General features: G+C 43.5%; 1 protein-coding gene across 1 annotated transcript in view; it reads left to right on the top strand.

Annotated features, from left to right (window-relative positions):
- MTPAP (mitochondrial poly(A) polymerase) overlaps positions 1–26344 on the top strand; it is a 361093-nt gene that overhangs the window by 173674 nt on the left and 161075 nt on the right. The window contains exon 5 of the mRNA XM_069648089.1: positions 5559–5770. Coding sequence (XP_069504190.1) covers positions 5559–5770 — 212 coding nt within the window. The remainder of the gene's footprint in view (positions 1–5558; positions 5771–26344) is intronic.

Below are 26344 nucleotides of genomic sequence, written 5' to 3'. Positions count from 1 at the left end.
CCCAAACACAGCCCAATCTAGATTTCTTTCCAGAACAATCCCTAAGATACTACTTGAAGCCACAGGGCACATTATCTTGGGAGGGGATTTCAACCAATGGGCGAATCCGGCGAAAGATCGAAAACCTGGGAACCCCGATATGTTGCAGCAAGACAGGCCCGAACTCTCCGAGCTGGCTCATATGATGGAACTGTACAATATGACAGATGCATGGAGGGTCCGCCATCCGGAAGAACTGGGCTACACCTTCTATGCAGCTCCCCGCAATACGTTCACCCGTATCGATTATATAAATCTCTCCAGGGAGCTCTCCCAGGTGATATCACAAGCACAGATAATACCGATCGCCTGGTCTGACCATGACATGGTCCTCACGGACATCCAGTGGGCTGATTTGCCAAAAAACAATGGGAAATGGCGTTGTAATGAGAGCCTCTGGAGAGATGTTGTCTTCAGAACAGAAATGGAGACAGAGATCTCTGAATTTTTCAAAGCGAACGACAATGGTGAAGTTTCCAGACAAACGGTGTGGGAGGCTGGGAAGGCTACCTGGAGAGGGATTCTGATAAGAGAAGGCGCATCGAAAAAGAGGGAACGTGCCCTCGTTGAACAAAGGCTACGAGCCGAAATCTGCCAGTTAGAAAGCAAATCCAAAGTGGATGAAGAATTAGACCCGCAGAAAATGAATAGGGCCAAAGAAAAAAGAAGCGAATTGAAACTCCTGGAGTATGAAAAGGTTGTGCGCAAACTGAGAATGTTAAAACAGAAGTTTTACGAAAAAGACGATAAGGCGGATGCACTTCTTGCTGCCAGGCTGCGTGAACAAAGAGCTGACCGTAAATGAATAGAGATTAAAGACGATTCCTCCCCCACACCATACGCCCACACCACTATTCCAGAATGCCTCGCCAACTTTTATGAAACATTATACTCCTCCGACGTGGACATAGGGCCATCAGAGATTGAGTCATACATGTCCTCAATAGATGTACCCTGCATTCCTGGCACAGATGCCGAATCCCTAGAATCGCCTATCGCGGAACTGGAGGTCCAGGCTGCTATAAAGAGGCTGACTTTGGGCAAGCCCCCGGGCGAAGACGGCTATACAGCTGGCTTTTATAAAACTTTTATTAGCTCCCTTTCTGACACTGCTCTTCAATGACATAATGGACACAGGGAAACCCCTGGACTCTTTCACCAGGGCACTGATTACTGTCATCCCCAAGGCTGGGAGGGACCCCACGAATTGCGCCTCATATCGCCCTATCTCGCTACTCAACCTCGATGCAAAGATTTATACTAAAGTTTTGGCGGCGAGACTCGAATCCCTTATCCCACAACTCATACACTCTGATCAAGTTGGGTTCATATTAGGAAGACGGGGGGCAGACACAATCCGCAAAACCCTCCACCTAATCCACGCATCCCAGCATATGGAGAATGACCCGATCTTACTCTCTGTTGATGCAGAAAAGGCTTTCGACAGGGTGGAGTGGGGGTTCCTAAAGGCGGTACTACGGAAGGTGGGATTGGGTGATAAATTCAGACAAGCAATACATGCAGTGTATACAGACCCCAAAGCATCTATATTTGTGAATGGTGAATACTCATGGTGGTTTAATTTCCAACGTGGGACCCGACAGGGGTGCCCCCTCTCGGCGATTCTCTTTGCCCTCTCTCTTGAGCCCCTGGCAATAACGATGAGAGCGGACCCCACGCTCAAGGGTATCCGACTGGGGACAACGGAATATAAAATTGCCCTCTATGCTGACGACATCCTACTTCATATAACGAACCCCTCCTCTTCTGTACCCCGAGCTCTATCCTTAATAGAGGAATACGGCAAACTCTCTGGGTTTAAAGTAAACAGAACAAAGTCGACACTCTTTCCTCTACAGGGCCAAGAGGATGACAACACCATCAAGTTTTCCTCACTCGGCCTACATATTGAGCATTCAAAACTGCAATACCTGGGGATACAAATAACGAGAAATTTAGAGGACCTATTTGAAGCTAACTCCCCCCCCCCCCTACTGAAACAATTCAAACTAGATTTAACGAGGTGGGACAAACTCACAATCTCCTGGCTAGGTCGGCTAAACTCAATAAAGATGGTATCATTTCCCCGCTTCTTATACCCCTTCCAGACATTACCCGTTAGGATTCCGAAAAGCTTCTTTACTGAAATCAAAAAGGCCATGCTCCACTTTCTATGGCAGGGGAAGAAACCCAGAATCCCATATAAGACTTTAATACTTCCCAAAGACAAGGGAGGGGTTGGTCTGCCCAACCTCCAAAAACGCTATGAAGCCTCACAACTCAGAGTATTGATCCCACACCTGCGCGACCAGACAAACATCCAGTGGGTCAATATGGATAACCATTACTTTTCGCCTGCCACAGTATCTGAATGGCTCTGGGCACCCAAGAAACGGATATGTCGAAAACTCAAAAATCACCCGATACTTATGACCATCTCGGACATCTGGACGCATGGCACGAATATGCAAGGCATTACCACCTGGCCAAGCCCCTTGAGTCATTTATGGTCCCCAGGAGTCAACGACCACATTCCGGACATAGGAAGGTACCAAAGCTGGTACGAGGTGGGCTTAGAGAGAGTAGGCCAACTACAAAGGAAAGACGCCTTTATTTCACTCCCTGAGCTGACCGAGGCCCTGGGTATAGCTCATTATCCACATTTCAATATCTACAACTGAAAGGGGTTTTGACAAGAACCATGTGGAGACCCAAACTGATGAGAACTCACCCCCTTTGAGAAAATACTGGACTCAAGAACTGTAATGAAGGGGCTAATATCAGATATGTACAGGGCATTGATAGAGGGAGAAGGTGTGAACACTGACGCACTAAAAAACAGATGGGAAAAAGATTTCGCTGAACTGTTCACACCCGAACTTTGGGACACCATATGCCAAGCAGCCACACGGATATCCATTTCAAATCAGTACAAACTACATGCAATCAAATTATTACACAGATGGCAGTATGACCCCGTCAGATTATCCAAAATGTTTCAGACCGCAAGTCTGGGCTGCTGGCGTGGATGCGGCCAGAGGGCAGACTACTGGCACATGTGGTGGGGATGTCCCCGGATACAGGTATTTTGGTCAGAAGTTCTAGGCTGGATCAAAGAGGTCGATGGCATTGCCAGAACACCCACGCCCTACCTCATGCTGTTCGGCCTCGAGAAAGATGAAGACGACTGGGTCAAGATCAAAGACATAGCCCTGCAACTGCTCCTGGCTGCTAGGGCAACACTGGTTATGAGGTGGAAGGCTCCCACGAAAAATGAATGGATCCATGTATCCACCAACATTTGTATAATGGAACACATAACGTCATCGCTGCATGGTAAACTCACAGACTGAGACCTTGTGGATGGAATACAAAAGCATATGATCTACCAGACGGTCTGTCCCGTAACACAGCCCTTACTCTGATGGCAGAGGAGCAAGGAACAAACTAAACGACGTTTAAGTTGAGCTCTTAGACGGACACTCTTACGAATAACGTGAACCCGACAATAAACTCTGATTCTGATCGTTGTACGATGAATGCTGCATGATCTGTGATAAAGGCTCTGACCATGGGGGTGGGGGGTGGGGATTGGGAAGGGGGAAAAAGTTATGATGTTGCGCGAACATTATGCATGCAGAGAGCTTACATGTGACGGATGCAAAACGCAAGGGATTCGGGGGGTTTGCTTTATTATAGTGAAATTCTTAATTGTGTACCTATTGTATACTTTTCCTGCATAACCTGTATTTGTAAAACTAATGAAACCAAATTCATATAAAAAAAAATGGCATCATGTTCTTGTTCAGAAACCTTTTGAACGCATGTCGTTAGTACTTCAGTCTTGATGGGTTGGTGAACTTCAGGGTGGCTTGGCGCCATACAAAGCCTTCCACAAGACAATGTGGTACTGCGCGAAGATCCCTTATTTCTTTTTGTTCCAATTAGTTAATGAGAAGACCTATCGCCTCACCTTCACAAACCATTCCTTGGATGATGAAGGGATACTGTGGAAATTTGGTGTTTGGAGTGCTTTGAGATTTCTATGGATCCGAGTAAGAGGATTCTGACGGTTGGGTCTATAGTGGCAAACATGTGACGAAGGCCACCACAGCCAACTTGATCATACCTTGCCCCTGGAAAGCTTTTCCTTCTAAGAAACCCCCCAGTTCCCAATTAGAATTAAATCCATGATCTTTCAGCTGGGGATTAAGTGGCGTTCGTTGCCTTCCAGTGGTGCACTCTGCAGGAAGTGACTTGCAAAGCACAGGCATGGGCTACTCCTTTGCCTTATGCACATATTACTATCTGGGCTCCAGTTCTAAGGCAGATGCCCGGCCTGGCGTAGTCAAAATGCCCTAAAATATTTCAGGATATTTTGTGTACTAATTGCATCTTCCTCTCAATGAATTGTGCTATTTATTTTTTTAGAAAGTGTGGCTGGACTCTGTATAAAGACAGATCGGAGCGAGGCACCTTCAGTCACATCTCGGGAAGGCCTTTGTGAATGGCTCTGCCCAAAGCTTCTTGTACCTCATAGCTGCTGGCCTGAGGGCAGTGTGTTTTCAATAGGCCATTATAATGATAATGTCTTTAGCTGCTATGTGGTTTAATAAATAGTTTGGTGGCTTTCGTTTTAGGTGACCTGGATTTTAATTTTGACTCGCAACTGACCACACTGTGTAAACCTTAGCAACTCCCGTTTATTTTCCTGCACAAAGTGCCCTTATCTGCCAAAAGCTGTCAAACTGCCAAAATACAGCTTTGCGAAGTGAACAACAGTTCAGACCTGCTTCATGTCCGAAGAGATCAATTTCATGTGTCCCATTGTGATGCACATTAGCTATAATAGCTATAGCCCACGTTCTTCATCGGACATTCCAATGTAATACATCCTGGTTCAGCATCCACATAAAGCACATACTTCTTGTTCCTCTTTTCAGCATCTAACACGGTATATACGCAGTGCAAATAACGGTGTTGCCCTGTTCCCTTCATGCCTGGGAACATTTTGAGTTATTAAATTGGAATTGTATGATAGTTGTGCTCTTAAAGGAATGGAAATGTACATTGGACTTGAGTAATCTATGGTTACGTCGGACACAAGGAGTGGGCTTCTTATTGGGCATTTCAAAAATTATAAGATGACATTTTCTAGTTTGCAGTCATTGGAACATGAAAAACATCAAAAATGTATTTTTGAATTAACCAGCTGGTAAGAGACTTAGTGCTTTATCTTGCAGCAGAGCTCTTTTAGGAGTGCTGTTGTGGTGAACATTTTCATTTGTGCCAAATGCGTGACATTTTACTAGGGGTTGGACTTTCAATACAACTTAAAATATCTACACATTGTTTTTACCAGATGTTGTTGTTGATGGATTAGCCATTGAAAGTGTTTGCTGGCAGGAGTTCACGCTGCCAGTCATAGGCAGGATGTATGTTTTTTTTTTCTCCAGGGAATTGTAGAAAAAAACCGAATAGGTAACGGGCATTTACTCGCCTTCCTTTTCTATCCTTAGTCACCAGGTCCTTTTTCGCTGGAATTTCAGATGAAGCGAGTTCCTTCAGGAAGAGCGGTCACACAGAATGTTCTTTCAGTGATTGGGGAATGCATTGACAACTTTGGGCCAGGCTGCGTAGGTGTGCAAAAGATTCTAAATGCTCGTTGCCCATTGGTGAGGTTTTCGCATCAGCCTGCAGGGCTTCAGTGCGATCTGACGGCCAACAACCGGTAATAATATATATATATATATTATATTGTAATCTGCATAAAAAATGAAATTTGACGTTCTTGTTGGCTGTTTTGCAAGGCAGTGCTCATTTTTTGTTATTTTTCATTGTGCATGGTGGGGCGAGATTATTCTTAAGTGTAAGTTTTGAGGCGATTTACGTGCACAAGCAAACATATGTGGTTGATCAAAGGTGACGCACAGTGCATGTAACATGTGAAACTTAATATGTAATCATGGACTCCTAACCTACGATTCTGCATCACAAAACCTTGCCTACATGTTCTAACTTTTGAAGGATCGATTCAACACTCAAAGTTGAAATGAAAGGACACATTGGCTGTTAACTAAGGTGGTTCATAAGAACCTCTTTGTTTAGCAGACATTTCCATTACCTTAGGCGAAAGAATGTTGGTCTATTCCGCTATTGTACTTTACCTTTAAGTTTTGGAAATTGTGAACACAACATACATAGCTTCTTGTTCCATTTGCATCTCTTGCTTTTGCAGAATATCTTTCTTGGGAACAGGTGTTTTTTACTTTGCATTTAGAAAGCCTTGCCTGGCTGGCTCAGAACCTTACACGAGATTGGTACCCGAGACCAGAAAAGGCAAGCGGTTACTCAAATGCTGGTAGAAGACTCCAGGCATTAAAAATCTGTTGCAACTGGCATGTACAGAATTAATTTCCTTATTGAAGATAACTAGTCTGCTGGACTGCCTCGTTATTATTATTGTTCATATAATTGCTTCAGAATGGGAAAGCAAAGAGCCACTCTCGTACTCCCATTGTTGGATTTCCACCTGCCTTACCCACATGGTAGGAATGTAATTGTTAAAGAGGAAGTGCGCTCAAAAATTGTATTGTCCCGATCGTTCTCGGGCATGTATTTTTAAGCATGGTGTAACCGATCTTAAAATGTTTCCTTTGCATCTTACCTTTTGTTTTCCTCACTTTTAGACATGCGAAAACAACGGGTTGAGCATGGCAATCTTGCGCTAATCTTTTCCGTTCGAGGCATCGCCCTAAGTTCAAGTGCGCTTGCGGCAAGAATACAGATCGCCCGCCCCTGAAGCTGACATCACTAGGCGCGTAAGCCCTTTTCACAACACCAATGCACGTCTCGTGTCAACTTTCTCTGTGGGCAAGCTATTGCCGTGTCTCCATGGAGACGCCAGGACGCCTCTTTCCTCAACTAGTGTAAACAGACCCTTTCTAATCGGACAACATTGAAGCTGCTTTGTCAATCGATTCACTGTATTTAGTTTAGACCGCTCGCGATTCATTTCTGCTCTGTTCAGCGATCTTCCTTGTACAGAGCTCGTGCAAACAGGTACTTACACTAGCTGATTAGACCTATTACTTGCATTTTATCTGAATACCTATCGTATAATGGCAACAATACAGCCATACCAGTACGAGCTTGAGTATTCAGAGGAGGAACTAAGGGAAAGAGAGAGATGCGGAAATGATGGCGATTCGGACGATAGTTGGGAAGATGAAATCCCCGGAGCTTGAGCCTAGTCACATGGAAGATGTTTCAACCTGGGGTACCTGCAATCTTTGCGAGGTCATGCCGACCGAGGTGGAGAACTGCTGCGGCCAAGAAAACTCTGGATGCTTGGCCTACATAGCCAAAGAAGGCACACCACTGCTATGCGTTACTGAGCTGCATGACTTCAGGGTAGACCGCCTGCATTTATATAACTTTGATCGATCACTAACAAATTATTTTAGTCTGTAAATTGAATACATTTCTCTTGCTTCTTGGAATTCAGAGTGTTTGTCGCTTACGTGTCTTTCACTTTCAACAAAAAAACAATATTTCTGTATGGCCTAAAAATTTCTGGCCTGAATCGGTCTTCACTTTTGTAATGTGTCTAGACTTCAAAACACAAGTTCATTTTTCAAGAAAGCTACAACTATGCTATAGAATTTCAGATGAATGTTCAAGTAAGGTGGTACCCTTATCCGTTTCATTCAATTAAAATATGTATGTTTCTCTTTCACATGTGGTACAGGCTGGTGGCCTACCGTTTGTTTACATGGTGGCTTTATGGGAAGCTTGGATTCCGCGTTAAACGAGTAATACCCGCCTGTGTCCAAGTAATTCACACTAAATTCCCCAGTGACAGCGGACAGTACATGGGATTTTCACACACTGTGCTGCAACCTTAAGTATACGATTTGTAGTTTTTGTGCCATGAACATGACCAAATTAAATAAATACAAATGAGTATATGCAAATAGTTGTTTAAATGTTTCATTGAGTTGAGAGAACACTCAATCGTCTGAGTGTCATGAGAGAATGGTTGGTGCCCTTTTGTGCTCATCTCGTCCCCATCCATCCCCCCGCCGGTATCCCTCCTCCAGTACTGGATGGGTGGCAACTATCAAGTTGCCAAACATTGTGTACACTTCAAAGGGATCTTCCTCACAGGGACCATTGTTCACATAACCTCGCCCAAACCCGGTGTCTGCAGACTCCCTCTCCAAGACCTCGCCCCAGCAATCAACATACGTTTTTGTCCCTTCAGCAGTGTTCTGGGACTTTTTCCATCAACTCATGCCCATCCATCCAACTCCAGTATCGATGGCAGTTCACATCTATGACGGTGCGATCCCAAGGGGGCTGTGTGGGTGGTAACACTCTAGTTGCCAAACACTATGTGCACCTCAAAGAGTTATTTCACACATGGTATTCTGGGAAAATGGTGCACACTAGTGATTCAAAAATACTCTTTAGAATATTAACAATTTCGAATAGTCAAGAAATTTAAAGGTGCCGGGAAAGAAGAAATGATCTTGGCACAAGATCAATATACATAAAAGAAAGGATGTAAGAGGAGCCAGACTTGAGTCCCTCCCGCCCCCTGCACACTATAATGAACTGTCCAAAGACAATCAACAATTAAATCAATAGATATTGAAAAATAGTGTTCAAATATATTTAATAATAATTGAATTTACAGATGCGAAGTAAATAAAACATCATCATGAAAGCAAAACGTTTTTTAAGTGCACAAAGTTTGGCAGCAAGTAGCAAAGGAAAACATCCAGACGTTAAATGTATTCGGCTGACTCGTTTCAAGGTTCTTTCCTCTTCTTCCTGAGCCTAATTGAACTGGAAAACATTATAAAACCGGTTCTCATCAGTTGGTGAGTAACTAACCAAGAACTAACAAAGAATTATTATGGCTGTCAGCACATTTGGTGGTAAAACTAGTTCTTTACATGCAAAGTCATAGCGGTATGTGATTACTCCATCTAGATTACATCGGAGGGTCAGTGTCCAGGTCATATTGGATACTAGTCTAAGAAGCTCAAAGAGGTATGCTATGATAACACAGTGAACACCAGTATAGAGCAACGTGCAACCCCCCCTAAATGACAGAAATGTAAGGAAATGGATTAAGAATTTCATATGGATGATGCTTCTAGTTCAAAGTGGGAATGAAACGGGGAATGATAATACATTACCTCTGCTGTTTGTAAAAATGCTGATTGGTATATAAGGTGACTAAATGTAAAGTCAAAAACCTTAAATGGGATGTTCCTGGTGAACGTCGCCAGAAATGGAAAAAATGCAAAAATCAATTGCAGAAGGCAATTGATGTTCAGCGAACACAACAGGTGTGAAGCACTCTAATTCACACAGTGTAGAACTATGTATACCAGTACTAATAAGGTCAGGTCATCTAAAAGCAGATGCACAGCACCAAAACATGTAGGCAGTAGCACAAGAGGGGTGACAGTTACTGAATGTGGACGGCCTGCTATTGGGTAGTAAACATAATAAGTATTGCCTTAAAATTCTCATAAACATGGAAACCAGATTCATGAAGAGTAATTCTACCATATTACAGAATTGACTAGAATAAGGTGTAGAAAATAAACCCACTCGCCCATGGGAAACGTCATATCTGTTACTGGAGATAGCCGCAAACGGTCGAGCGCAGCCGTATGAATCCTGCAAAATACTTCCTGGTATGCGACAATGAACGGAGGCTAGCCAGCCTGTGTTCTGTTCCCATAATTAGAGAAAAAATGCACTATGTCAAATCTGCTGTTCTACACATCTATATATGCAACTGGGTACTGTCATATATATATATAGTGCTGTATGGAAATAATGTGCTCTTACCAGACTGCGGCATGGCGCATCACGTGTAGGGAATCCTAGCAATAAGGCACCGTAAATGGAGTATAAGCATTAACTTCAATCTTCTATGGAATCACAAGTGATCACTGATCCATGTTTGCAAGTAGGTTTTCTTTTGATGCTTGAAAGTTAATTCAACGGACGAGTAACATGTTACGATTTGTGGAATATCAATGAATTCTTTAAGATAGTTATCACAGAGTTCATTTGAATAGGTTACACAGGTTTTCTTTACAAAAACCACTGTTACAATTAATTTTCTTTTTAATCCTTATATTATTTTTATACAGATTTTATGGACTGTTCAAAAATGCCTTCATGTATCGTTATCGGTTGCCCTTCTGTGAGCCATGCCAAAACTCAGGGCACAGTCCTGCGTACATTCCCAAACGATATTGATTTAATAAGAGGATGGATTAAAAATTGTAACGCTCACCTGATTCCCACGGAGGCGCTGACCCAAACTGGACTGCTACAGTTGCTTCTATGACTATGATGAGGCGTAGAACTCGGAAGACGCTCTGGGCAGGACCTCCGAATATTGACTGTCTGGCTTGTAAGGTGAGTTTTCTGCAGGTGGAAGAAAAAGGGGTAATTACAAGCTGGTTGGATAAGTTCTCCCACCAATCTTCTGCTTTCCCACTTCTTGGTTCTCGACTGGTCTCCACGAACTCTCACCTTTGGTTTAGTAAAGCCGAGCTCTCCATCCTGCTTCTGGTGCAGGGGCGCGTGGAATCCAGTTACGTCACTGGATGATGTCAGTGTTTAGGCTCAGTGTCCTTTTGTGGCTTGTAATAGTCCTTCAGGTGCCGAGGAGCTGTTGGCGACACCACCACTGCTGTGCAAGAAGAGGCTCGTGAGTATAGAAGATCTGAGGCCGCTTCTGAAGGAGCACCCTTTTATAATGTCCTTTTCTGTCTTTCAGGTGCCGAGATGCTGTGGCCGATGCCGCCGCGGTGGCACGTAAGTATAACTGAATTGTGGCCGTTTCCAAATGGGCGCCTCTGATAATGTCTTTTCCTTCCTTTCAGGTGCCGAAATGCTGAGGGCGATGCTGCTGCTGCGCGTGAAGAAGCGCGAAAGTATAACTGAGTTGCGAACCCTTCGGCTCGGACACCACTAACAATGTCTTTTGTCTTCCAGGTGCTGGGATGCTGCCGAAGCGAAGGCCGCGGTGAACTCCGATGTGATCACGGATGGATAAGGTAAGCGAGCGCAGCTGCGAGCGTGTTGCCCGTTTTCTAACCTTATGTCTTTATTTGCAGGTTGTCGGAGACTGGACTCTTGTGGCTGAATTCTGGTGAGTAGATGTTCCTGTGCCTTTTCTTCATCCACAGGTTGCTGCTCGAGAAGCTGAGGGTGTGTCTGGACCTGGAATGCAGGAGCTGACTCGGTGAGCGTCCTGCTGCTGTTGCAGAATAACGCGAAGCACGTGAATTCTATCGGGCGTGGTTTAAATAGTGGAGAAGTGCTTTGGTGCGTATTCTTCCTCCAGCCTCACCCAGGTAAGAAAAGAGTTCCAGTGTCAGAGGATTAGCCCCTCCCAGCCAGTGGCTGGGACTTCACCCAGCTTGGATTGTTCTAGGTGAGTATGCAGCATGGTCTGCCACAGGTAAGTCCACCCAATCACTACTGCACACTTTAAGAATATGAGCCCGGCGCCCGTGGCGCCGGGACTGTGGTTCCTTATGAGCCTGGCGCCAGAGGCGCCAGGACATGGTCCAAAGGGCCCCTGTAGGGGTCTGCTGGAACCAGGGGTGTGGATGATGAGCCTGCTTCCGGGGACGCTGGGCCAGTCTTGGCTCCTCGGGAGTAGCGCTCATGACAAAATTGCAGCTTCCCAGTGGACAAGATTGAAAGTAGAGCCCATGCTGTGAAGGATGACGTGAGGCCCAATCGATTCCGCCTCTGCAGCCTGCACCTTACCGACCGACGATATGTACGAACAATCAAAGTACACAAAAAAGCTTGGCCCCAGAATTATTTCTGTAAATTGCTTCCAAATGCAATTCCGACACAATTTCGGCACACAGTGGCTGAGGAGAATAGTGGACGATTAATTTGTTTGGTAAGTTGGACGATGGTCTGCATAAATAAGTAATCTCTTTGAAGTCTAGATTAGATAAGTAGTGTATTGAAAAGGTAACTTCATGAATGGTTTAGAGCTTTCTTTGTTGATTAACTTTCCATAGTTACCAGAGTCAACAGAATATGAAACTGTTTCACTTTACACTACTTCATCTATCCCCACTTTCGGGACCCCATAATAAATCGGTGAATGTGACCCTTAGTAGAAACGTCCATACTGAGCTATAAAAGTCTCATGATATGTTCAAAATGTGCAGTTTGACATATCGTCATTTACATAGAGAACATTGATGGAAGCAAAGACCCTCACCAGTGATGAAACCACTGACACATCTAGTATCCCGATGGTGAGCCGTACTGACTTGCACAAAGTGATATTTTAGAGCTTTGGATGTGGCCAAATTGCAAATACGAATTAACATTTTCCTTTGTACTATTTTCAGACAATGTGCTGAAAATGAAGGCGCAAAATTCTGCATCAATTACTTTTCCGGAGTAAACATCAACCTCACTCGCCTATCGAGTAATTACATTACACTAGTCCTTTATATGCGATTTAACTAGGTTCATGTGTTATGCTTGGATTTTTTCCCATGTTTAAAATTAATATGTCTCGTATTTTTTGTTTACAACAAAGTGGCATTTTATGCGTGTCTCTCTGTATGCACCTTCGTCCGCATCTCATTTATTGTTTCATTTAGCTTTCGCATCCTTATTAAAACAAATACTTTTATATGGGGGTTCTGGAGCTTCGACTACAATCACTTCCTCCCTTGCAACAGGTCCAGAGTATGAGGTATGCATACTTAAAATTCACTTGCTAGAATGAAAGTAAATTCTACAAAGGATATACGAGAATAAAATGCACATAACCTTGCACTGTTTCAAACTTTTCTGATTTTTGTTCTGAACTTACACTTCCTCCCTAATGCAGAACAGATTACAAAGGTAACATTACAAAGCAAACTACTTTTGAATGCAACATTATAATCCTGTTTTACAGGGTGATCTCAGATCAAGTCCATGTGTCATCTCGGAAGGTTATCAGGTGACATCTGAAATGTATATTATGACCAATTAACGTACACTGTTTTGGAGGGTGTGTTCATACAAATGTTGTTACAGTATATGGTTCACAGTCAATTTTTAAGTACTTTCTGCGGATATGCTCTGTGCGCTGAAAGATTTTAATTTTCAGTACAATTGCCATTTCACTTTTTTTAATGATTATTCTATTCAAGCAATGTACTTCAGATGTGAAATTAGAAGAGGCGCAAGGACCAAAGGTGTATATATGACCTAATATGAAATACAATTAGAACATAGGAACAATTATGAAAGGTACGTGTTGCTGCAGCCTCCGTGGATAAATCATCTCCAGAAGAAAATACATCAGAAACCCAACTTCTCCCTCGTCCTGCACTGTATCATGGCACAAAGCGCAGAATGTGTTGGTGAGTATGACTATTTCTTCCTCCCTTCACCCAGGAAACGTCCGAAGAGCATTTGTGGTGCATTCCGTAGTGATGTAGTAATAGTCTTAGCGTATTATTATACTTTTCAAACTGTAACTTGTGAAAGTCCAGGCCATCGCTGCATGGAGCACAGCGGACCCACGTGTGAATCTACAGACTGCTGAGAAACAAATCATTTGTGGCCTGGCATCCCCTATGGGGCAGGATCATGTATATTGTCTAACCAATCGTCAGTGTGGTTTCAGGCCCTATATCTGATGTCATTACCAATGCTGTGGCCTCGCAAAAGGCACCAACGTTCACTGTGTAGTCCGAACATTCTAAAGCAGCAGAGACCTTTGCTGATATTGTTTGTATTCTGTACAATTAAACCTTGTTATCCTCGCAAGCTATCTCTTGGCTTCTTTCCCTAGAGGGTTGTATTCATTCAGGTGTGAGCATTTCAGGGGACAGCCTTCAAATTAAACTGCGCTTACTATCACTCATGCATGTCCGTTCATACTCGCTTGCACACCCGATTCAGCCCTCTCGACCTTCAGGCGTTACAGGTGACATTGCATGCCCATAGTAAATATGTTACATTCATGCTTCGACTAGGCCTTGTGACAGTCGGCCATTGTAGTGCATAGGGTAAGCAAGGCTAATTGCTAAGACTAGTTGCTAGCTACTTCCGCTACTATAGCCCATCACTGCTCAAACAGCTAGAGAAACAACTACTTAGTTAGTTGACCCTAACCTAACACTCATTGAAACATGACTAATGGGATTATCCTTCAAATATTTCTTGCGATCGCTCTAGTAACAATCTGCCTCCAGTCTACGGACTTAAATTGCCTCACCGCAGACTCCCAGGCTCTAACTATGGCCAACTTCATGTCCCTACCTTGTCCACTTATCATAAGAAATAATAAACTCTGCGCGAGACTACCATGCCTTTACGAACCTAGAACTAGCCACCTACCTAATCGCCACCTTAACAACAACCGTTCCCAAACCAATCCACCTCGCTACATAAACAAGGTAGCCTCCCCGCTTACTCAGAAATGTACTCACAAGAAACTACCCAAGACTAAACATAGTCTTCCTAAACACACTAATGTCCATAACCTAGACAGTTGCTCTAATATTAACACTGCTTTAATAAACGCTAGGTCCCTAGTGGCACATGCCTCAGAAATAGCAGATCTAACTGTCACAAATAACCTCGACATCCAAGCAGTCACAGAATCATGGCTACATGCCGCAGCAGGCCCAGCCCTTGCACTAGAAGTCCCAAAAAACTTCCAGATTATCAGAGTTGACAGACCTGAGGCAAGAGCAGGTGGCATTGCCTTAATAGCTAAATCACATTTAGCAATTAGATTAACACCCTCCCCATCAATCACATCTTGTGAAATTCTCACAGCTAAAGTACCTATCTCCAACTCTAGCACCCTAACAATCTACCTAGTGTATAGACCTCTAGGTCCCATGGGCTCTTTCGAGCACGATCTCAAGCATTCTCTCTAACAATACTAAAGAAACGTCACAGGTACTATTGGGGGATTTCAACCTAGGCTTTAACGACCCAACAGACAAAGATGCCAAATCTATTAATAATGCTCTCAGAACAGCGATTCACCCAAAAAGTGACCCAGCCAACCCATGTGAAAGGCAGGGCCCTTGACTGGGTGGCTGACCTTAACTGTGAACTATTAACACCTCAACTCCACTATCTTGGACTGACCACCATATGATCACGTTTACGATGGCAATAAATAAATGGCCACAACCTAATCTAGTCATAGCACCCCCACAGTTCACAAGAAAAAAAAAAACATCATGACTGACTACTTCCACTCATCCTCCCTCCCTTGAAGTCACTCTCATCCGCTTCTGACCCTAACCTTCTAGTCGAAGCCTACAACAATACCATCTCTAAAGCCCTAGACCACATCGCACCTTTCAAGTTACAAAAAAGTAAACCAAGGGCACACCTGAATAGGGATGTAACGGTATAACGGTATACCGTTAAAGCTACCGTGAACCACTCAATTGAACAATAATAACCGTCACATTGTTTATACCGGTATACCGTTCATACCGTTAAGTGCGCTTTTCTATCTAATTTGGAAAGGCTGCAGTAAGCAAGTGCTGCACAGTCTTGGTCTTGCACTGTTGGATGTGCCATCTGCCAAGTAGTTTCAGTTGGAGCAGTTTTTAATGCCATTCCATAAACCACATGTGCCTGACACAAAATCAATATGTTAGCAATAGGAAGAATAAATACAGTGCCAAGATTGGAAAGGGTTTACTTTGGGTTGGCGGCTTTGGGGTATATATATTTATAATGGATAATGTTTGCTAAACATAAGACAATGGGGTATTTGCCTGGTTCTATCATTGAATTTACATACAATAAATCACACTGCGAAATTCACTCATCTCTGTGGGTATTCCCTGCTGCCATACCAAAGGGTAACATCTCTGTGATTACATGAACACCTTCTTTTGGCCTGCAAGTAAACTAAAGGCTGTAACGTAAAGAGAGCGTGCGTGTGCATGTGTGTATGCGCACAAGCTTATACTACCATCAGCCTCCATTGATCTGTGGCATGTAGGTTATAAAGATGGCAACATGTTCATCTTCACCAGTAGCCAGTGGGGGAGCTAAAAGCCAAAATGACCACTTAAGAAAAGCTATTCAGTTTGCTTTGCCAGTTGCAGCAGCCCCCCCCTCTCCACACGTGTGTTTGTGTTTGGTGGAAGCAAGGGATGGCATTTCAGTGGAAAGTATGTTGAAAAGCCCAATTCTGGCCCTGGGTGCCTGGTTTTGTTTGTGATGATAAATCTGACAATTTATGACCTTTTAGAAAATATTTGTTAAGATTGGTTAACTACACCTGCTATACCGCGATAACCATGATATACCGTCATTTGGCAAGAAGGTTATCGTACCATCATAAAACTAATACCGTGACACCCCTACACCTGAATGCCTGGTTCACCCGACACCTTAAAACACTTAGACTGCAAAAGAGAAAACTGGAAGCCATATGGCGACACTCTCCCACAGATGAGAATAAAACTACATTAACCAAATTTGCTGACAACTACAAAAAAGAAATAATACGCACCCAGAAAGACCTGTATAATGACAGGATCTCTAAAACCAGTTCTAACACTAAAGGAGCTATTTACCATTTTACGAGAAATGAAGGCCCCAATCCATCCAGCTGATAATATTGGCAAAGACAAAAATTGGTGCTCCAATATTCAGAACGTGCTAGCTAACAAAATAACACTTCTCCAAGACAACCAACAAAAAATCCTCACTACCCAAACAGGACAATCAAAACCCAATCATTGAGGAGTCAATCAACAGACCAAATCAATTCAAATTCTCCAAAGTCTCAATCCTAAAGGTAGAGAAAATGATCTCCTCACTGAAACCATCAAGATGTCAGGGCGACAAATGCCCAGCACAACTAATCAAAAATGCAGTCAGAGACCTGGCTCCATTTATATCTAAACTTATTAATGTATCATTCTCAACTAACATTGTCCCAAGTAATTTGAAACAATCGTGGGTCCTACCTCTACTTAAAAAGCAAACATTAGACCCTTCCATTCCAACTAATTACAGGCCTATCACGATGCTACCCTTCCTTCTGAAGATACTTGACAGAGTAGCGTATCTCCAGATACAGCAATTCCTTGAAACTAACCAACTTCTAGGCGTCCGATAATCGGGTTTCAGGCCTCAACATGGCACTGAAACTGCCATAATTGATCTGAAGACTCAAATTGAAGAGCTTAGGGACAAAGGGAAAATTGCTATGCTACTCCTCCTTGACCCGTCTGTTGCTTTCATCTTGGTGGATCATGAAGTCCTATGCAACCACCTTGCCACAGCGGCTCACTTTTCTAAGGATGTAGTGGCCTGGGTTCAAGCTTTCCTAAACAATAGAACTATGCAAGTCTCCCCCCCCCCCCCTTCAGGCTCAGCAGACCCGATTCCCATAACATGTGGGGTCCCACAAGGCTCTTGCGTCTCGCCCACCATATAACATCTTCACAAAGCCGTTGTTTGACAAATTGGATAAACTGGGTGTCACCTAGACTAACTATGCAGATGACACCCAGATCTTCATACCCCTTGTGGGAAATTACCTCAGTGACACGCTCTTGTGAACAAGATTTACCTTCTCATTCAGGCATGGATGGCCACGCATGGCCTCTGCCTGAATGACGATAAGACTGAACTCCTAATCCTTGGAACCACGACCAAACTTAAAAAATGTAACCCTGACTATTCATATTTTGATATTGATGGCAACACCATCAAGGTCGTAAATGAAGTAAAAACATACCTTGACTCCACATTATCACTGACGAAACCAGTTATCTCTCTGGCCTCGACATCAGCATATACATGCAAGCTAATTAGGGTCTGCAGACCGTACCTATCCCCGTCTAGCTGCATTACCTTAGCAAACGCCCTTATACTCTCAAGACTGGACTATTGTAATGCCCTATACATGGGTGCTAATAAATACATCCTGAAAAGATTCAAACCCTCCAGAACAATGTCTTAAGAACAGCTTTAAACGTCCCAAACAAAGATCATACCTCTGAGCTCAGAAGACAAAATCACTGGCTGACAAAGATAGAATCCTGCTCAAAACAACTTCACTGACCTTCAAACGTCTAAATAACGCTGCCCCACTCTACCTTACCAACCGGATAGTCAGGAAAACCTCCAATCGTCCCTCCAGAACTGCTAGCTCATTCTTCCTCAACGTACCAAGATTCAACCTAACCAAGTCTGGTGGCAGAAGCTTCCCAGTCATGGTAGCTCAAACTTGGAACTCACTCCCTCTTACACTCTGCACTGACTAAACCTACTCTAGTTTCTGACGCAACATTCAGAAATGGCTGAGAACCAATGATGGTCATCCTGAGACTTAACCTAAAGACTACCGTGCTACGCTAACAACTTCCCTCTTAACTACTACCAGACAATCCTAGGTCACCTGTTGTCTTCCGCACCAACCACTATTTAAAGTGCTGTATCTTGTAACCTGCATCATGTAATTTTGTAAACCATGTAAATTGAAACTTTATAAATTGTAGATCATTGTTACTTAAGTATTTGCTATAACTTTTGCATTTTATGTAACTTAAACCTCTGTTAAATTGTATATACTGTAACTTAAGCTTAAAGAATAGCATGTACTGCTCACGCCCAGTTACCCTCAGGTTTGGTGCGTTATACCAAATAAACAAACAAATAAACAAACAGGAGTACCCTACAGGTGTCCAAGTGCAGGAGGAGGGTGTCAAGATGCATTTCTAAGCTCTTACCTGATGTGCCGTAGTTATAGTAGGACATCCTCAGTTTAGCGAAACAGGAACTTTCTGGACAAGCCAGACAAGTCGATGTGGCTTGGCATGCGGTCAAGACTAAGTCTCAGGAGGGGGGATAGTGATGGGGAAGCCACAACGAGCGCACACAGAAACCCCCCCCCCACAAATTACTCTTAAATAAGTGTATATGAAAGAATTCTATACATTGACTGTCTACTATACTGCATGTATACAATACGTTTCATAATGCGACAATTGAGGAAAAAACAGCCACAACATGTAAAGCGAAGGGTTGGTTAGCACGCTGGGCGCATTAGACAATTTTTCAGAGTCGTTCCATAACTTTTGAGTCCAGCCCTGAGAAGTGGGCACCTTGGGGTCAACATTGCAATTGCAGTAGTGCATGAAAGCACACACTCACGCTGGTGAAGCAAAAGCGGTTCTTCTTGGGGTGGCTGCGCCAAGTCAGGAAGGGGCCTGATGCGATGAAGAATTTGTTCCCACTATTCGAGTAGGATGTGCCCTTGGTGGAACATCAGTTTTCAAAAGGTGACAGGAGCTGGGGAGCGCAGGGTAACCCAGCAAACATCAAATACCTTTATAGGATAAATGTGCGAAAGGAATCTGTTGTGCCGGTCGGAAACCGTCAAGTGATGCAAGGGCTTGCTAAATGTAGCCAATTGGAGCAATGGTACAGATTTTGCAGCCGCGATGACACGCTTTGTACCCTTTTCAATTACCCTTTCTTCAAACTTATTTTTCACAGGACGCACCTACACTTTGTGCATATAAAATGGATATACCTTATTTTAACGGTTTATTGGGTCTGCAGAAGGGAAGGCTGTTAGGACAGTCGCTCTACATTCTAAATAAGAGCTTAGTGAAAGCATTCAACTAAAGCAGTCCAGTACTCCAATCTTAGTATAATGCTCTACCACCTGATTTCAGGGTTGCGTGGACAAAGCAGCCAGGTTTGTCTAGGGATGGAGAGGGGGCTGTGGAAATAATTCAGCTGATATTGTAAAAAAAACGTTCCAAAGAAACACTGAAACACTATGTGTGGAAACAATAAATGGTTTATTTAAATACAAGTACGGCCTAGATAAATCTCGGGGCAAATGAGTACTATCAGATTACATATAAAAACTTTTTTGAAAAGTTTTTTGAAAAACACAACACTATGCTTGAAGGTACACAGACCAAAGCATATAATCTTATTTGGAACACCTAACAGGAGTTCTTGTGAAGTAAAAAGCAATTGTTACATTACTTTTTGTAATTGCAGGGTAGTAGACGCTATCAGTAGCACCGTGACGCTCAGCAAGAAATCGCCAACAAATTGGACAGTATGTTTCTCCTCTATTGAAACTCAGATACTGGACCCAGTATGAACCAATAACTCGGATTCAGGATAACACTGTTTTTCTCGTGGAGTTGTCCCTTGGTAATGTTTATTTATAAAGTAACATACTTTTACCAATAGGACCTGAACAGCATTTCTGCCAGCCAAGAGAGAACCAGGGCTCTGGAGACAGTGAGCCGCAGGGGAAAGTGAGGAAAGGTAGAGTCTCCGAAATGTGAAGAGAGAAGGAGAGTGAAGTCAAAGATGTCCACAAGGTTTTTAGCCTTGCCGGTGTGTGCAGGCGCTGGGCCAAGGTTGGCCTGCCAGAGTGAGTGTGGGAAAGCAGGAGAATGGGTCCCAATGCGAACGATCACAACCTTGTGGTGTAATATTAAATTACAGTTTATTTTCAATTCAAATGTGAGCAGATTTTGAAGTCACCTAGAAATCATTTAAATCTGGAAGTCAACATTTCTACAAGTTGCAATTTCAGAGGACAAGGCTCGTGTGCAATGTTTTGTGGCATTGTATGTGCCCTGGGAACCAAATCAGGATCCATTCCTAGAGTATGCATGGCCAACACAGTCAATGTCAGATCTTTGACAAATTCAAAATCCATTTCCTAGTATATTGGCTTGGACATCCATTGTTTGCCTCATTTTGCAAGGGCCATGAGGTAACGAAGCATCCCGAATGTTCCTGCAGTTTTTTTGCATGTGCCCTCCTGACGTTCTTGTTCTGCGCAAGTACAGCTAGTCTTGTTCTGGCCTCCATACCGCCTATGCCCGTAATGCAACCTTTTGGGCCTGTACTTTAGGCACATATTATGGAACACTTCCTAAATCTCCAGTATGACAGAATTCTGTGAGTCCCTTCAGGTCTCTTGAAAGTATTTAATCGTACATTATCTTCTCAAGTGCTTTGTGTGGAGGGGCACATGGCACCAACCACTTCTTCTTGGGTTCCTGCCCTTTCAATAAAAGGTCTGTGTGCACATTCGTGGAAATGTTGATTTTCTGTCCATGAGTGTATGTTGGAACAATGATGCCATTTTTCAAGTAGGATTTCTAAAGAGCCATCACAAGTTTTGGAACTCCCAACAAAGATGGTTGCCAATCGATTGAGACTACTTTAAAATATTTTCCGAACTTTTTTTTAACCAGCAGCTGTAATTTTTTTGATTGATTTGGCAACGTGCCATGCATCAACTTAATGCTGAATGTGTAGAAACTGCTTTTGCATGGCCTTGGCTATTGAAACATGTCTGTCAGTGGCTATCAGGTCTATTTGCATTCCCCTGGATTCCAGATGTTCGATGGGTTTAATGAAACCATGTTTCTCCATGGCCACAGACGATGTACATTCAGACACCTGCACGATCACCAAACAATTTTTTTACTTTCCATGTCTTGAAAGTGGTATCTGGTAGAAAATCCTGAACTGTCACACTGTCCGTCGCCAGCTAGCCTGAAACTTTTTTCAGAGAATGCAGTGTCCATTGACATCTGTTCGACTTTCCAGGCATGACCAATAGCGGGGAATAAGAATTCTCTTTGATATTTGTAGTAGTGACTTTTTGCAAGGAACTCAAGTCCAACGAATTGACAGAAACTTGAAATCTTACTGAAAATCGATCCGCTGAAAAGTAAAGCTGCTGAACAAAGTAGATTGCCAGCAGGCACTTTGCCGAGCATCGGTAGAGCAGACCATGAAAATGTATTATGAGGTGGACACAGCTGGCCTGTATTTTCAGGATGGTGCCTTGCAATACAGGAGACACATTCACTGATCGCTCCCTGCATATCTTCCCTCTTAATGAATAATCACTACAATCCCTAGCAGGCAGCTGTCGAATACAATGTATTTTTGCTCCTTTAGTAGCCAATCGTCTGGCAGTACTTTGTTTAGGGACTCGCCGGTGGTGGACAATTCCCCCAAACTAAGCCAACTAAAGTCTAAATCTTGAGCAAATTCCTCAGTCAATTGCGTTGCAGCTTCAGCCTCTGTAAGTTCAGGTTGTGATATTTCCGCATGAATTGGAGAAACAGGTAACATTGAATATTTGGTTGAACATTTTTAGATGGTGTGGATTGTGTCAAAGGGTCTGTGAGCAATTGCAATGCATATTCATTGTCTTCCGTTTCATCTTGTCGAGGTCGCACAAAGTAGCAATGGTCCATGGTAACTTTGTACGGTTCGCAAGTGAGTTTCCATTTATTTTCTGGCCACTGGACATATGCATCAATAGTCTGAATATTGAATGGACCACTCTGCGCCTCAAATAGTATTTACTCCATTGTTAAATCTGTTTGGCAAGCAACATCTTTGGTTTCAGTTGTTGTCCGGGTCTTTATACTCTTCCTTATCAGATTTATAGAAAAACAGGGTCAATGTATAGCACACATACAGAAGATAACGATTTCCCGCCTAAAAACATAATGACTAAAGCATCAGCTTAAACTCCTCCATAACAAAGTGGTACGTTCTTTACCCTTGTTTTCTTTAATTTGCTTCGTACCCTTGGCCTTCTCTTTGCTGACTGCAACATCAAGCTGAAAAAAACAATGTTTTACGGTTGAAATCAAGCAAATTTCGTTTGAGCGCAAACAAACATTTGCACATTGCTACAAACGGTACCAACTTGATGGACTGGAAAAAATTACAACATTATAAAAATGTATTCCTTATGCAATCATTGGGAAACCTATGTTCCTGTTGCGAAACATATTTTACTTAGCGGTATGTAACGGTCCTTTTGGTTTTCTGGACTACTAGCACACTCCAGCGTTTGGTCTTTTTTTCTTTTTTTTTTTTCCTTTCTGGAATTCTTTCACAAAATCGAAACATACGCCTGTCTTCCAACACTGAAAACAGGCAGATATTGTTATTTGGCCTTGAACAAAAGCTAGCAACTGCTTGAAGGACATAAGGTGTCAAATACCCACAAAAAATGATAACATTTACTATATTGCAAATGGACTACGGAAAGCTAGTTTCCATTTCTGTGATTTGTTGTTCGGAGCGGTTACTTGGCATGAGAACGTGAAAATGGAATATCCCAAAATTATCGGAGTTCAACTTTACATAATGTTTTTGCAATTAAAAACGGCACATGTGCTCTATACATTAATTCATCGACGCTCAAATGTGCGATCTGACAAAAATAATGGACATATTTATACCGCGTACTATAAAAAACCGAGTGCATAATTCGCAGTTTATCTGTCTAGTATTGATTATTTGTGTGTAGTTTAAAGAGCACTGAATCGATGTTTCGATTATTTTGGCATTATTGCTTACTGGCCTTGTTACGTTATTCATCGACCCGCAACCACCACCTGTATGCAAGCTAGTGATATCTAAACAGCTTTGCCCTTGGAATACCTAGGGTTGCTGTTGCCATTCCATCCTTTAGCACCATAAAGTTCGGTGGACGGGCGGGCGATGGACATTTGACATGGGCACTTGGTTCACTTTTCAATCACTAATCTTACCATTTCTGTTATAATGACATCTGTCTGTGGTTCAACATAAAACGTTACTGTCTTTGAGCTGATTTTCTGCATCTGGTTCTCCATCCCATTGGGAGGGATTCCAACTTCAAAGCACTAACCTTTCATGCACGCCAATATTCTCCCATTTTTTCATGTGTGTGTCCATTATGTGTGGTTTGTGTTTATCATTAGGTTTCATCCGGTTCTGAATTGTAAGTTAAGTGGTTATATTCGATTACATAACTGTGACTAAAATATATTTTTATTCTTTTATATACACAGATATATTTTACCGTTCTGCGTATGCCATAGTTTCCAGCTACCATCGGATGGATTCTTCAATCAACATTGGCGGATAACCATAAACGGCGATCATTGCATTACTCTTATGTGGGACGACCGACGGGGACCAATGTGCCCTTTAGCGTTATCAGCAACAAGGAGCAACCTGTCAACGTTCATGATGTATAATAGACAAATGATCACGATGAAGAGATCCAACAGAAAACTTCTGTGTATGTGTATTTATTTTGCATCAACACAGAAAGTTTCGGGTGACTAGACAATTTATTTTACAGTTCTTTTGATAAGCACGAAAGATAAGTGAAATATAAACGGACAAGGCTGTTTATGGATAGTGGTAACACAGATAGGTGTCGACCTCAGGGTTGAGGTCAAAACTTCATTCGGATGCACATTTCCCACAGATGGAGGGGGTATAACAACCCTATAAAGCAGGGAAACATGCGCCTGAGACTTACATTGGTCCAAGGCATAGTTTACACATGGTGCACAAAACAATATTTACATATAACATACACGAGGGGGGATGGTATAGTTGTGTCACGGGGATCGGCACAGGGTATGTTTCGGCCAAAAAAGGGGCTTGATTAAAGCCTGTCTTTGTGCTGGCCTTCGTTAGGAGAGGCACCTGTGGCGGTGCTGTCCGTTGAATCTACTACTGTGGTACCAGAAGGTTGCTGTTTTGGTAATCCTTGAAAGATGCAGGATTGCCGGTGCAGAAATGGCACTTGTTGAGTCGGCTGTCGTTTCCTACGGGCCGACGTCTCTCAGGGTCCCGCGGGACTGGAATAGGCCAGGAATGGTCCCATATCGCAGTGATCTCGCAGGTGCTTTGCTGGACGGGGACCTCTGAACGCTGTGGCGAAAGAACTGTAAAATAAATTGTCTAGTCACCCGAAACTTTGTGTTGATGCAAAATAAATGCACATACACAGAAGTTTTCTGTTTTCTGTCAGGTCTCTTCATCCTGATTATTTGTCTATTATACGTATACCCACCTGGGTTAATCAGGACCCCGCCAGGTGCCCTATAGTCTATACCTAACGTTCATGATGTGACCTTGTGCTTAAGCGAAAACATTGCCCTTGAAAGTGCACACCCATGAGCGTCATTACAAAGATTTGCAGGTGTAACATAAGGACACAAAAGAATTGGAATACTGGGATTAATCGATCGTTGATCGCAATCAGTGTTTCTGAAGTTTGTTAATCTGCTTAGAATCACATGCTGTGCATAGTCCGACATCCAGTGGTCACTGTGCATTATTGCATCTTGTTTTTCGAGGACGTCGACATAGTCGTGTCTGTAACACTAGCCCTATAGTGACGTGTAGTGTACCCAAAATCCCTCACGCGTCGACCCTTGGCCGATTTTGTTTAATTATTGTTAACTCGCATCACCTCCAGCCCTCTTTCGACAGCCATTCCACATCTCCGCCAAGACCAGATCTTCGACGGATGGTCTACACAGTAGGGAGAGTGGGGTCATGGTGGACATTTGTGTCTCATACTAGAATACCTTTCCCTTTCTTCCCCCTTTCCTTCTGGGTCGTTATCACTGGTTACGTCCTCAGCTATGGAGAGGACTCCTTTTAGATTTTGCCCAAATTGTAAAGGCAAATTTCCGTGGAAGCACAACCGGTGTAACCGCTGCTTGCCCCTCTTGCACGACAAAGCTGGTTGTGCAGCCTGCAAGCTCCTTCACCCGAAAACTTTGAAGGATCGCAGAGTTAAAAGGTGGGCAGCCTACGGTATGTTAAAGGCTGATTCCTCACCCGCTGCTGCCGAGTGCGACGAGGATGATGGTGATGACTCTTGCTCAGTGGTGTCTGTCCCTGGCCCGACAGGCATGGCTCTGGCCCTGCTTTGGGGGATGTACACCCCGGCGACGCTGACGGACAAAAACACGTCACAAAACACACAGCCCCCGGCCATTCTTAAAGTAAGTCGAAGAAGGACTCTGCGCCAACCGGGATGCTGACACAGCCGACCTTAAGGGTCGGCAGCCCTCCCCACAGCCGCATTCGCACCTAGCGACGGGCCGTCGAATACGAAGGGCGCAACCACTAAACTATTATCCTTCGAGATGCATCGCAAGAAGGCGTCCGTCGACTGCAAGGTTCCTGCTCCGCCGAAAACAACTTCTCACGAACATCCCCTGGATGAGAGGATGGTCGCTGAGAGCATCACGAGGATTGTCTCTGGAGACTCTCAGAAACGGCTGGTGAAGGAGTCACCGAAGCCCGCTGAGAAGGTCAAGCAGACGCAGAGACCTAGCGAAGGTGCGACAGGAAAGCCGGAACCCTCCCCTAGGTTGAAGGAGAGACCCAGAGGTGGTACTCCACCGCCTGGCACACGGGAAGG

Source organism: Ambystoma mexicanum, chromosome 2q (genome assembly GCF_040938575.1).
Source record: "Ambystoma mexicanum isolate Mex_15411 chromosome 2q, UKY_AmexF1_1, whole genome shotgun sequence".
NCBI classification, from domain to species: Eukaryota; Metazoa; Chordata; class Amphibia; order Caudata; family Ambystomatidae; genus Ambystoma; species Ambystoma mexicanum.
This window is presented reverse-complemented; position numbering and strand designations above follow the sequence as displayed.